Source organism: Ictidomys tridecemlineatus, chromosome 12 (assembly GCF_052094955.1).
Source record: "Ictidomys tridecemlineatus isolate mIctTri1 chromosome 12, mIctTri1.hap1, whole genome shotgun sequence".
NCBI lineage: Eukaryota > Metazoa > Chordata > Mammalia > Rodentia > Sciuridae > Ictidomys > Ictidomys tridecemlineatus.
Window position 1 is genome coordinate 105,932,430 of NC_135488.1, and position 13,870 is coordinate 105,946,299.

At 42.9% G+C, this 13,870-nt stretch overlaps 1 protein-coding gene across 2 annotated transcripts in view; it reads left to right on the forward strand.

The window, feature by feature from the left end:
* The window catches only part of Ldah (lipid droplet associated hydrolase), an 88,678-nt gene extending 78,909 nt beyond the window's left edge, over nt 1-9,769 (forward strand). The window contains exon 7 of one of the 2 annotated variants that reach the window (XM_005322601.5): nt 7,756-9,769. In XM_005322601.5, coding sequence (XP_005322658.1) covers nt 7,756-7,947 — 192 coding nt within the window. In that variant the 3' untranslated portion in view covers nt 7,948-9,769. The remainder of the gene's footprint in view (nt 1-7,755) is intronic. The other variant, XM_040271361.2, reaches the window with a different exon arrangement.
* The last annotated feature ends 4,101 nt before the right edge of the window (nt 9,770-13,870 follow it).

Below are 13,870 nucleotides of genomic sequence, written 5' to 3' on the forward strand. Positions count from 1 at the left end.
GACAGAGGAATCTAAGATTATTTCTCTGTGTCTGGATTGGGCAATAACGAAGGAACACAGAAGAAGCAGCCCCAAGTTGTGGGAGGTGGTTGAGAGTAATTAATTTGGTGCTTGGGTTTGAGATCATAGTCCAGCCAAGTGAATACATGTCTGCAGATAGCTGGATATATGGAATGAAGCTTAAAAGAGGAGCCTGGGCTGGATTTAGATTTGGACATGTTAAGCCTTTAGATGAAGCCATGAGCATGGAAATGTGCATTGTAGGGAGAGACAAGATGGAAATGGGCATTGTAGGGAGAGACAAGATCAAAAGACTGATCCTTGGAGAACCCAACATATGGTTTGGGGGTAAGAGGAGCCAACGAATAAGATGGGAATGGAGGGGGAAGGAACGTAGATGAGAACCAAGATGGAATAAACCAAGGGAAGAGAATCAACTGTACATTTTCACCACTCTAATCCCCATGTGTCTGAGAGCCTCTGGGGCCTACTCTGCTTTATAAGGCACCTAGTATGTCCAAGACAACCAGGAGGTCAGCATTCCCTTGTTCTGTCATTGTTATAAACCAAAAGGAATACATGTCTCCTTCCTAGAAAAGTGCATTATTAGTATTTAGTCATAAACTTAAAGTTTTCATTTAAAACTCACTTAGGAGGGAAATTCTAAACTGCCGTGACCATCTTTGGCCCAGGCTTATGGAAACAGCTGGTGTGTGCTACTTCCAGACTGAATCTGAGCATCACTGTCACTGCATAGGAGTCTGAAATTTTTCTTCAAGAGTACACCTGGGGTGTAGCTTTTGCATGAAGGTGAGAAGAGGTGGAGGGGCTACCTTCAAGGAAGTGCGGCCCCTGCCCCAGAGTGCCAAGCCAGAGCCACAGTGTAGCCTAGGAAAGGGTAAAGTGTCCTCAGAAACAGGAGCCCTCTATAGTGGTTCTCTCCCCATCCTCCTTAGCCAGAGGTGCATGCTGCCTTTGGGAAGAACCTGCATGCCATTGCTTACAGAATGGCCATGCAAATCCTTCTGACATGCACGTGTCCTGCTTGGTGGAGCATAGGAAGTGTTCCATGGACCCGCTAACCAGGACTGCCTTTCCGCCAAGCCTTAGTCTGAAACAGATTGTGTTAGTTCTGCCTGTTTAATTTGAAGCCTGTCCAGAATGTTATAATCATCCTGGAAGCAGATAGGTTTGTTTTTATCTTGATCATTTTGACCTTGAGAGCTTCATTTGAGACAACTGTATTAACATACCCTTGAGCACTCCAGGGGAGCCTGCTTGAAAGGAGGTAAGTGTGTTGGAGAGCAGAGTCCATGAGAGTCCTCAGTGCCACAACCTAGACTCAAACTCCAGCTCTGCCACTTAGTTATGAGAGCTTGCTTAAGTTACTGAACCTCACTTTCCCTCATTTTTCATCAATAAAATCATTTAATACTGTAATTCAGACTTAGTATCTGGCACATAATAAGTACTTAATGAATGTTTGTTATTTTCTATTAAGTTATAGCCTTGTGTATACCTATGAGTACTTTAGAAAAAGACTAGTTGCTGAACTTTTCCTTCCCATACATACTCTCTTCCCAGATATTTTCATTGTGTAATGAAAGAAGTGAGTGATGTTAAGAATTGGCCAAGAGACCCTGGAATGCCCAGTCCCATTCTGTTTCATAGCCACTGCTCCCACTTCAATACCTAAGGGAGCTGTCTACAGGAACCTTGACAAGAAGAAACACAGTAGCACTCAGCCCAGTACCCTATGCAGAGAACTTGAGGACCTGAACTGAGTGATTTCTCAGTTAGTTAAGTAGAACATTCCAGCATATCTACCACTTTCCTGAGGCATATAACCAGTGAGGAACAGAAATACAGGAGGATTCATTTTTGATTCCCAATACTTTGTACTCAGTTGCCTCAGCAGAGGTGAGTAGACACCTTGGATCAGCTTTAGTCTCAGGTAAGGATATGGTAAAGCTAATATCACTAAGTGGCTTCATGACTTCCTTGACAAGGGGAAGTGATTTCTGGCCCTATTCACAGTAGCCAAACAAGAGGGAAGGAGCCTCGCTCCGCATGCCTTTGGAAATGTGGAGAAGGTGGGAATGGCATCATTTCCCTCGACCTCTCAAAGTCAAGCAGGGGAGACAGAGCTCCTCACTGAGCCTCTGTGTCATCCTCTGGTCACCAGAGCCACCACAAGGTGGTCCAGGCAGGGCCCTAATGGGACCAGGGTCCTGCTCCTTTGACACCTCTGTTTCCCTGTTCCCTAGTGCCTGCAGAGGGAAGCAGGCTTCCATGACTGGGAAGGGTTATGTTTTCCCCTCTTTCTTCTTTGAGATTTTAATTCTTATTTTCTCAAAAATGGTAACTGAATCAGGTAGGGATAAAAGGAAGAAAGAAAATTATTTAAATTGAAAATTAAATGTCCTTAATAATTTTCCTTTCTTGTTCAGAAAGACCACAGTGAAATTGTAAAGCATTATAGCTACTTGTGTTCCTGAAGAGGTAATAAGAAATAAAGGAGATGCTTGTGCTACAGAATAGGTTTCATTTAATGTCACAAGGTCAAGGCCTGATTGTCTTGTGCTCTAGTGGGAAATGGAAGCAGAAGCCTGCTGCCATCATCCAGCCTATTCTCTCTACACTGGAAGACCTAGAGTCAATACCTTCCAGCCTGGAAAGCTGGAAGGGATGAAAACAGGGAATGAAGGCAGGACAGAGATCTAGCTGGGAAATAGGGGTCTGCCTTAGTTTGGGCCTGGAAGTTCCTCCAAACCCCATGTGTTAAAGGCTTGGTCCCCACATTGGTGCAATTAGGAGGTGACAGAACTTTAAATAAAAGATGGGGCCTACCAGGAGGCCTTAGATCATGGGGTGGTATGCCCTCCCAGACAATAGTGAGAATCTAGCCCCTTCCTATCTCTTCACTTCCCAGCTGCCATGAGGTGGTCAGCTTCCTTTACCACATGATCCCTGCCATGATATGCTGCCTATCACAGGCCCAAAGCAACAGGACCAATTGATGGTGGACTAGAAACTGTCAGCCACAATAAACCTTTTCTCTTTATAAGTTGGTTATCTTGGGTTTTGTTACAGTGATAGGAAGCTGACTAACATAGGCCTCCTGATATGTGTTCATGCCTTGGTAAACAACTAGCTGCTTTGTATTTGACCTTTTGCTTCTTTAAAAAAACAAACAAAAAGCTTGGTCTTGTGGGAGCTATTCCAGAGAAGGAAAGTAAAAGTGGAGAAGGTAGAATAAAATCCTTTTTCTTGACCTCTCAAAGTCAGAGAAAAGAGACCACGCTTCTCACGGAGCATCTGCAACATCCTCTGATCACTTTTGCCAGAGCCAACCAGCTGTTTATCCCACCCTACTCAAGACACTCTAAAGAAATCAACACATGACCCTAGCAGCAGCCTGCTAACTCAGCACCCTGGGAGCTACAGATCCTTGTAGTGTGCCAGAAAGGGTGTCTTATGCAGCCCAGGCAAGCAGTTGCCCCAGCTGCCACCAGAGTGAGAAGTAACACACCCTGGGTGCAGGTGTCTTCCTACACTTTGGAAGATTTGCAACCAAAGATACCCAATTGACACTATACCTGGGTGCAAGATCTTACTTACAAGGAAATATAGGTTTTTTTTTTTAAATAGATTTAAAGAATCTACTCCATGAGCCGAGTCTTACTGACAGTGTGAGGACACGGAATGTATTCTCTGTTTATTAGGTTGATGACTAATCTTCCATTCAATTTCTTTCTTCATAATTTCTGGAAATACACACACACACACACACACACACACACACACACACACACTTTTGCTTTAGGTTTAGAAAATATTTGATATCTGTTTTTCTGAGCCTGCCTTATGTCAAAAGTAGCTTATCAGAAGAAAACATATTTTCTCAAAGACTAATTGAAAATCATGATACAGTTCCCAGTGTGGAGCAGAATGTAAACAGATTCCCTGCCCCACCCCACCAGCACACAGTCTGTGTCTGGAAGGTCCCTTTGTCTCATCTGTCATGCAGCCACCCTTTAATAGTGCCTACTGTGTGTAAACCTCTTCCTGATCTCACCACTAGCCCACAAGGTAGCTATTTTAATCCCCACTTTACAGATAAACAAAAGGACAGGTAGGCTGAGCAACTAGTTCAAGTTCACAGTGCTAATTAATGCAGAACCAAGGTTCCAGTCTGGGTGGGTATGGCCCCAGCCCAGGTCTTAACACTGCACCGGCCCACCATGCCCTCTCCCTGTCCCACATAATGACTGACTAGTTTTACAAATCACTCTACCCTAGTGTAAATAAAATTATCTCACTGTAACTGTGATATAAGAGCATTATGAGCAGTACTTTCACTCCAGAAATGCCACTTCCCACTCTGCTCCAATCTATGCTGAATCATGGAACAAACTGCCAAAGACTGAAGGAGTGAAGCTCAGTTTATGCCAAATTTGGCTACATGGTGAATTATGATCTACAAAGCTTCTAAAATTCAGTTTATCCACAAGGTTAAAAAAAAGAAAAAAATGTGTTCACACACACACACTTATTAAACTTTGAAAAACTATCCTTTTATTGGACTTGCCATTCCTATAAGAACTATGGCCCCATTAGCCTGTTGAACAGAGAGAGATTTTGGTGTGACTTTTTTCATTGTTAATATGTTAAGATGTTAATATGTCATTGAATGGATTTTGTTAGTTACTAGCCAAATCATACTATGGTTTCTAATATTTCTTTGTTCTATTAGTATTAAATTCTCTATTAGTAACGCATGAAAGTCAGTAACTCCAAGTACGTATTCAAGGTTTTGTGACTTCCATGGGGCAGAATTCCTTTTTCCTGCTTTGTCCCTGCCTCTTGTCTGCCTGTTGTATTGGAGGGCCCATTGGTACAGACCTGTTCTCTCCCCTGGTCTTTGAGCTTCTGTGTCCCTCACTTCTAAATTTCAGCCACTTAGCCCAGTACCAAATGTGGAATGAGTCATTTTTGTGAAACTTTTGAATCTTTAGCAATTCACTGACCAAAAGATCATAGACCAAAATAAACAAACAAAAACAAAACCTGAGATGGAAAAAATGTTGCTTCTACATGGCAAGAGGTTAGCAACTTACAGGAGGAGAAGGAGGCATTAAAGGAAAATACATCTATGAGCTCAGAGACTGTAACCATAATTTTACTTTCCTGTAGAAAACACAAGAAGAACAGCAAAAGTACAGTCCTGGGAAACCAAAATCTAGAACTGAGAAAATTAAATTTTGTGTTAGTAGAAAAAAATTACTTACTTAACATGACAACAATTTGGGAACAAATCTCTATTTCAATAATATGTATTGAAATAGAGATTTCAAGGAGAAATCTAAGGAGAAATAAACCATAGGAAATAATTAATGTTCTAAACCTTTGAATATAAATATCCTGCTAATAGTCTAAGATTCTTAGTTAACAATTGCAGTATTTTTATAGCAGTTATTACCCTGTGACATGTGGCACCATGACACTCAGTGCCCACGGAAAGGAGCTACACAGGTGTTGAGAAGGCTTAAAGGACAAGTAGATGGGTTTGCTCCTGTCAGCAATTATTACACTCATTAGTTTTCATAGCCAGTTTAGGACCTCCCAGTCTTCAGGCTTTGTGTTTTATAACCCAACTTTATAGCTCATTCATTGCTTGAACTTGAGCAGGTTAATCCTACTAAGCCTCAGTTTCCTTTTCTTTAAAATAGGGATAAGATACCACCCTCAGAGCACTGTTGAAAGGGTGCAAAGAGGTAATATAAGGAAAGCACGCAGCACAGGGTCTGTGTATCAGCCTCAGTTTCCACCAGCTGTTCATGTTTAAATTCCTGTAGGGTAACCGTGTGCACTCTTAGCCACTGTGTCCTGGTATCCAGTTCGTTCCCTTCCCTTCTACTTCACCTGTCCTTCCCCATCCCCCACCACTGCCTCCACACACTCCATACTTTTTCATTTTCCTGTTTAGGGTTACAGTGCAGAGTTGCTGGGCAGATCTATGGCTCGTGATTTATAATCTATAAGGAACAGGAAGTATCTCAAGCCAGTGTTTTTAAAGGCATTAGATAACCACGTGTTTTACTTGTAAGCCAAGATTTTCATAGAGAGCCCTTCAGCGAATTTAGCCTGAAGAACTTTTGAAACAAAACAAAACAAATTTTTTTGGGCTGCAGATGTGGCTCAAGCAGTAGCGCGATTGCCTGGCATGCGTGCAGCCCGGGTTCGATCCTCAGCACCACATGCAAAACAAAGATGTTGTGTCTGCTGAGAACTAAAAAATAAATATTAAAATATTCTCTCTCTCTCTCTCTCTCTCTCTCTCTCTCTCTCTCTCTCTCTCTCTCTCTCCCCTCTCTTAGTAGAAAAAAAAATTTTTAAAAAACCTTAACCCATCCATCAATTAGGGATTTAACTAAACAAAGCCCACTCTAAACAGTTACCAGCCATGGAGAATTGAGAAGGGAATTCAGGTGAACATAGGGGAGTCTAGAATCTTCACTATTACCTGTATTAAACACTGACAACACTTTTCGTAACCTGCCATGGACACTATAGGCCCCATGGATGTGGTTTGTTTCTTGACACCCTGAGGTGTGGGTGTAGGGTCCCTATAATCCATGCTGATAACCCCACTCAACTACACAGCACCCTATGCAAGAGAGAAGGGCTGATGGCTCATCAAGCTGTATCTTGATGGGAATAGTTCAAGTCTTAATTGTCTCACTGAAAATATTAGCTTCTTCATGGAAATTGTCCCCATAATGCCAATTAGAAAGCAACAGGAGGTGTAGAGTGATGTTCTTGTCAAGGGAACTTTGTGAGGAGAGGTCTTTTCTACCTTGCTTTCCTCTGGTTTCCTCTTCCATCTTACAGTTTTTAAAGGACTCTGCTGAGAAGCATGTACTAGTGGGAGGGTCTCAGTGTGGCTTTTTCCATACTCAGCATCTTCATTCAAAGGCATGCACCAGAGTACACCTGCTCGGCACCAACCCACGTCTGGACTTTTAGACTTCACAGTGTCATGCTCTGGGGATACGCTGAACAATCCTGCATGTGACTACCATGCATGCTGTTTCCCGAATATAGTTTTCAAGACTTCCTGGTAGTTAGAGAGAACCTGAAGTTTTTAGCCATGTTGGTAGGTGGACAGCTTGTACTTTTAGCAGTTTTTTAAGATGAAGCCATAACAGAGTGATTGCTGAGCGATCCTGGGAAATGTATGCTTCCATGACTAGCCACAGTAGTGGCAAGTCTAGAACAATAAGAATGAGCTCTTAGAGCTATTGGAAGCCAGAAGGAAGAACCAGGCAACTGCTCGGCTCTCCTATTCTCTAGGAAGCAAAAGAAATTCATATCCTGCCAATTGACAGGGGAAAACAAGTTTTCTTTTTGGAGGTTTTGGATTGCACAGAACTGGTTAAAGTGAGAGTGGGAATAGTAAATTAAGTGGTAAATGTATAAGCCACAGGTCCTCTGCAGCATTCAAAACTGGAGCCCAAGCGACAACTAGAAAAATCTCTGTGAAGGGATTCAAAGTAAGTCTGCTCCTTAAGAGTTGGTTGCTAATAATTTACCCTCTGGCATACTACAGAATGAGTGAAGACCAGCACTTACATAAAAGCAGCCTCACATGTCTCATATTCAGATTAGGGTTGATAGAGTAAAACTGTCCTGTGTCACATCTGTGTTGGGTAGAAAAGTTTTTCTAACACTGGATGCTATCTTGTCTTTCAGCTTACATTTTACTATGGTGCCACAGATCGCTGGTGTCCAAAAAAGTACTATGAAGACATCAAGAAAGATTTTCCAGAAGGAGATATTCGACTCTGTGAGAAAAAAATACCTCATGCTTTTATCTTCCATTTTAGCCAGGAAATAGCTGACATGGTTGCTAACTGGCTGAAAGATAATCTGTTCAAAATATAAACACTATGCAGGAAACAAGCACCTACAGCCAGATCAAGGAGGCAGTAGATTAACTATACTTAAAAGATTAAATATTACTTTTGATCTTTAATGTTAGAAAGAAAAAAGTGAGAACTTCTTGGCTTAAAACTCCCAGCTCCCTGTCTAAAAGCTGAAGTGAACACGTGGTGAATCATTCCATAGCATCAATGGCACACTTTCCAAGACTCTGGAACACCATGATCCACACAAGGACTCCCCTTTGCATAAGAGTCCAGTGGCACCATGTGATGTATTTTAGTCAGCGGGATTCTTGCAGACAAAAGAAAAGTCTAAATTTAGGTGACTTTAATTAAGTTACCTTGTAGAACAAGTTTTTCTGGAGGAAATTATGAAATACTTAAATGAAAATGTAAGAGACATACATAAAATGAAAATAAATAAGTGATTGTGAGAATATAGAAGAGACCAGTGAATATGAAGAGTGTGGTCAGTTATGTGAAGTGTACGAGTTCACAACAAGGATGCAGGAAGTGATAAGCAGTGGATATTGGCAGTGAACATGGATGGAAGGTGAGAGTGAGTCCAGTCTACCTTAGCACCGGTCTCACCTGAGATCATTAGGGTGACATCGTGATCTGCCTGCATTAGACCAAGAATAAAGTTCACCACAGTATTCTGGTCAACTAAACAGATGAAAAGTCACTGAAGAATCCCAACTCTGCCTCTTGTCACAGGGCAGCCAGCAAGCTGTGTGTAGAGCCTTAACTTTCCAGGTGATGATCCCCCTGCAGTCCCCTCACCTCCTAAGCCAGCATGGGGAGGCTCTAGACTGTCCCAGTCAGATCTGTATGGGCCCATGTGCAGTTGCTCCTTCTCTATGTTGAAGACCAACAGGGAACCAAGTACTTCGCTAGCCATTCGTGAGAATAAGGGTCTTAAATACTGTGAATTCTGTGAAAATCTCCTAGTAAATAATTTGGGGGAAGGCATTTTAAAATTCTGAGTTCAGTATTAGCATAAATTGGTTCTCCATTTGCATTAACATTATTTGTTGGGAATAGGTTATTTTGCTAACAAACCAAAGTAAGCCATTAAATTATGTGATTTCAACTTTTCTGGACACATGGAGGTCTAGTAGACAGAAGCAGGTTCTCTGGCTGAGAACTGTATCCTGAGACCTTAGGAGCCAAGAAATCCCACAGTTGCAGTGACAGTTGATGACCAATCAGAAACATTCCAGTTTTCTTCTAAAGGAAAGCCCTCTGGGCATTATCATGCTTAAAGGACAATGAGATAACTCTCCTTCCTCTCAAAACCTAAGGCCCCCTAATAAAAGATCCAGCTCCAGTGTGCTGCCAGCCCTGTGGTGAGTGTTGAATGAGTTACTGTCCTTTGGCCTGGCTTCTGCATCAGAGCAAATGGAGCAAATGATGCAGAGGGGGAAAGCCAAGCTCCACACAAGGAGTGTTATTACTGCAAGGAGAAGAGCCCTTAGATACACCTGCTGTGGGAGCCCTCCACACAAGTCCTCATCAGCATCTGCATGGGACCTTCTGGAAAGCTGACATTAGAAGCTTGGACTTGTGGTTCTGAGTCCTATATACAGTAGGTCCCTAATAGCACTAAATCACTGCACATAAACAAGAACTGGTAAATCAGACCTACTGTATTAAAAAGTAACATCCACATCTTTTTTTTTAAATACTCTGTATTTCAGACGTCTACTCATACAGAATTGTATAATTTTTAATTTTTAGAGCTTAAAGAGGTATGGGCTCTTAATTCCTGCTTATCATCTAAACACCAGTGAATTTCCAAAATAAATGTTTTTGTGACCTTGTCTGGCCTGATTTCTGTGTTGGGGGGAGAGTATACAGTTTAAGAAGTTTGCCCAAGTTACATTGGGATTGAAGTCTCACTATTAAAGTAAAAAACCACTTTCTTGTTGCTTCTTTTAAAGAAAGAAGAATCGGATTCCAGGGGATTATAAAGTCCACTTTCTTTCATTAGGAATTACATAGAAGACAAAAATCAATCAACAGTGGATGTAATCCACTTTTTAGAAGTTATACCTGTATGTTTCAGGCAGCCACAAGGATAATCTTTGTCAAAGATTTACCATATGCCAGGTGTGTTGGTGCAAATCTGTAACTCCAGCAACTTGAGAGGCTAAAGCAGGAGGATTGTAGGTTTGAGGCCAGCCTCAGCAACTTAGCAAGTCCCTAAGCAATTTAATGAGACCCTATCTCAAAATAAAAAATAATAAGGGGCTGGGGATGTAGCTCAGTTGTAAAGTGGGACCAAAAAATAAATAAATAAAACAGAAATCTTCTTAGAAAGCTAAGCTGTCTAAATACTGAATGAAAAGTGTCAGCTGGAGCCTTGACTCAGTGTCATGAGAGAAGCTCCAGAGGCAGTCCCCTGCAGCTCCAATGGCCTATGTCCAAGACTGCCAGAGCCTCTGGCCATCGCTTCTGTACTCAATGCCTGAAGAGCCAGTGACCTCAAAAGCCTTGATTTTTCTTCATCATACATTATATTAAAACAAAAGCAATCTCAGACTATAAGAGACTAAAAGAGATATAACCTGACACGACACCTGAGTCTGTATTGAATGTTTTTATTATAAAATACTAGGACAGTTTGTACAACTTGAACATGGTCTGAAGATTATTAGCTGGAAGTAAAATAATGATTAATTTTTTTCAAATTTCAGTGATTATATTGTACAGAAGTCAGAGAATGAGGACTCAGTGAAGTATCTGGGGGCCATGGAGTACCATGTCCGTTAGCTCTCAAAGGGTTCAAGGGAAAATAATGTTTTCTCTCTACTTAGAAATTCATTTTGGAATTTTGAGGTGGTTTTTGAATTTGTAAAAACAGTTATTATTTAAAAAAAAAAAATGTTCTCTCCTGCATCTGTCTCTCATTGTTTATTTTCCAGAAAGCAAATTTCTTCATGACAGTAAATGGGGACCTAGGCTCAAATCTGTCGTTTATTAGGTCTTAGATGCTACATAAGACTTCACACCTCCCAACCACCCCCCAACCCCAGTTCCTCATCTGAAACTAGGATAATATGAGTACTTATCTGAGGTTTTCATTTGGGGAAGATTTTTGTTTTGTTTTTAATGGGGACACAGTGAGGTCATGCATGTGACATTTGGCCCCTTGCCAGCTTATGGTGGATACTCTATGAAATTGTACCTAATGGGAAAGGATGATAAACTTGTTTTCCTCTAACCTGTCTTCAGTGCAGTGGAAGACCCCATGCTAGCTCAGTCTCGGCTGTTTTTCCCAGTCTGTAACTTGATTCTTGTAGTTTTAGCATTTTTGGCTCATCCATTGGGGTGACACTTGCTCACCTGGCTCTGCTTTCTGACCTCAGGCCACTCAGCCTCCCCACATAGCCCAGGATGCTCTCACAGTTGACTTAGAAAAGGTGCAAAGCATTTCTTAGATAGCATGAGACACTCTCTTTTTTGCCGTCTTCTCTTGCAGGAGAAAAGAGGTAAGGACATACTTGGGCTGCTCCTTCCCTTAGAGGTAGAGCTGAAGGAGAGGTCACAGGGATTAAGCGTACTGTGACAGATTTATCTCTGAGGCTTTGAACAAAGCTTTCCTGAAGGAGGGGCAAGGACAGAAGTACCTAGATGTCCTTCTGATTGCTTCCCAAGAGGACTGAGATTCCTGACAGTGCCCCAAGCAAATGTAGGTAAGTGATCGCATTGGCTAGGTGGAGAGTGGCTGTGGACATGGGTTTGGCCTCTCCAACCATAACAAAAACATCTCCAGAGCAAGCTTGGTGTCCCTGAGTATGATGCCTGGTGAGACTACTGGTGATGTCTCAGAGCATGGCAAGGGCCCAAGAGTCCCCCAGTTGCCACATTTTTATAAAGAGAAAGCTCCTAGGGAGAGAGGGAAGAAGCTGTCCCTACTCCCAGAAGAAAAGGTAGAACTTGGATGGGTTTGGAATAGAGGAAAGCAAATCCAGATCAAGAATCCCTGCACTGTTGCAGTGGGCCGCTCTGACTGTGCTCAGTTTCCGGATCACTCCTGAGGTGCAAAGGTAAGTGCCTTGCTCAGGATCTGGCAGCTGGTGGGTGAGCTCTGGGATTCCAATTCAGGCCTCTACTCCAGAGCCTTCGCTTCATGCCCTTCTTTCCTCTGCTTTGGGCTGCCTCCTGAAGGCCACAAGGGGAAGCTCAAGAAAGTGGAGGGATGGGAAAGGGAGTCATGTGAAGGGCAAGTGAAAGCCTGGTTGGCAGAGGAAGTAAAAAGCAGGTAGTTGGTAACAACTAAGCCATTTTAAAAGAATAAAAGCTGCAACAAAGGGTCTCCAAGGCAAAAACTGCAACCAGCAATGGGTTAAGAGGAGGAGACTGGGGACTGGGGTTGTGGCTCAGTGGTAAAGCACTTGCCTCCCATGTGCGAGGCCCTGGGTTCAATCCTCAGAACCACAGATAAATAAACAAATAAAATAAAGGTATTGTGTCTATCTACAATGAAAAAAAATGTTTAGGAAAAAAAAAGAGGAGGCTGGTCACAGGCTCAGCACCTCTGCCACACATCCTTGACACCTGATGCTCCTCACCAGATACAGTCACTAGTTGGCCCCTCTACACATCTGCTGTGCTCTTAAACCTTGGCAATCACTACCTTGACTTCAATTTTGCCCACTTTTACCTCACCCATGAGACTTGGCCCAAAATCCCAACTGCTCCAGCCTCCTCGAGCAGTCCCTCCTTCCCTCTGAGCCTCCAGGATGCTCTGGCCCTGGCTCCACGGAAACACTCCTCATTGTTGCAGAAATGATGTTGTTATTGGTCTGCTTGTTGCCCCCACCACCTATATTCCTTTCTATCCTTCTAATGAGAGTTCTAGAAGATGGACTGTGTCTTAACTACCTCTGCACTGGCATAGCTTAGAGAATAGAGCCTGCCACGTGGAATACTGTATAATTTGGATATCTAAATTTCTTAAAGTTTCAGCCATGCCTAATAGGCAAACTCTGAAGAAATGTGCATCCTCACAGTCAGTGAGACTATCAGGAAAGCACATTTCAGGGCCTCCTCATCCTCCAACTGGGTATGTCAGTGCAAGTGTTGGGCATATGCACTTGCTCTTTTATCCTGTAAGCATTTCCTGGCAGAGCAATGCACAACTGGGTAAAACAAATCCAAGCACATCAACTGCTTGTTTCCTGGCACCAAGGAGCTACAAGAAAGCACGGCTCCTACACCTCATGGTGGATTCATCTTGTGCAGTATGACTGCAATTATTACTTTCATTCTTCTATGATTAGAAAAATCTCTGGGGTTTGGGTATTAGCAACTACCAAATATGTGGCTTATTATTTGTTGAGCGCTGGCCCCATGTAGCACCCCAAGTGGGAATTATAGCAACAGTACACGAGACCGTGCTTGAGGATAGTAGAGCACTCTCATTTTGTGTTGCATTCCTCAAACATTCTGGCAAAAGGGCCTGTGCTGACCTCCCCACACTGGGACAGGTTTCCTTACTGGTAAGTCTATGGGAACATTCCTCTTCCCTGGGATGGGAATGTGACCCTGTGACTGGGCGTCCATTACAGCCAGGGGGTGTGGGTGCACCTGCAGGGTCTCCCTCCCTCACAGAGGGACTAGAATCCCGCCTCTGCAAATCCACCCTGCTCAGGCTCTGCAGAACATCTGGGTTTCCTCCTACTGGCCACTGCCGAAGGGCTGCACACCTGCATGTGATTAGGACTCTACAGACGCCCACAGCCCCAAAGTTGATGGCTGAGCACTGGTGACACATCCCAGTGGACACGTTTCTGCCCAGATCACTGTTCCTTCTGAGAGGCCACAGGAGAGCCTTGCATCCATAACCACATCAGGCACCACCCTCAGTAGGGCAGCTGTTGGAGGCATCTTCACCTCGACCTGCTTGGAAATAATGA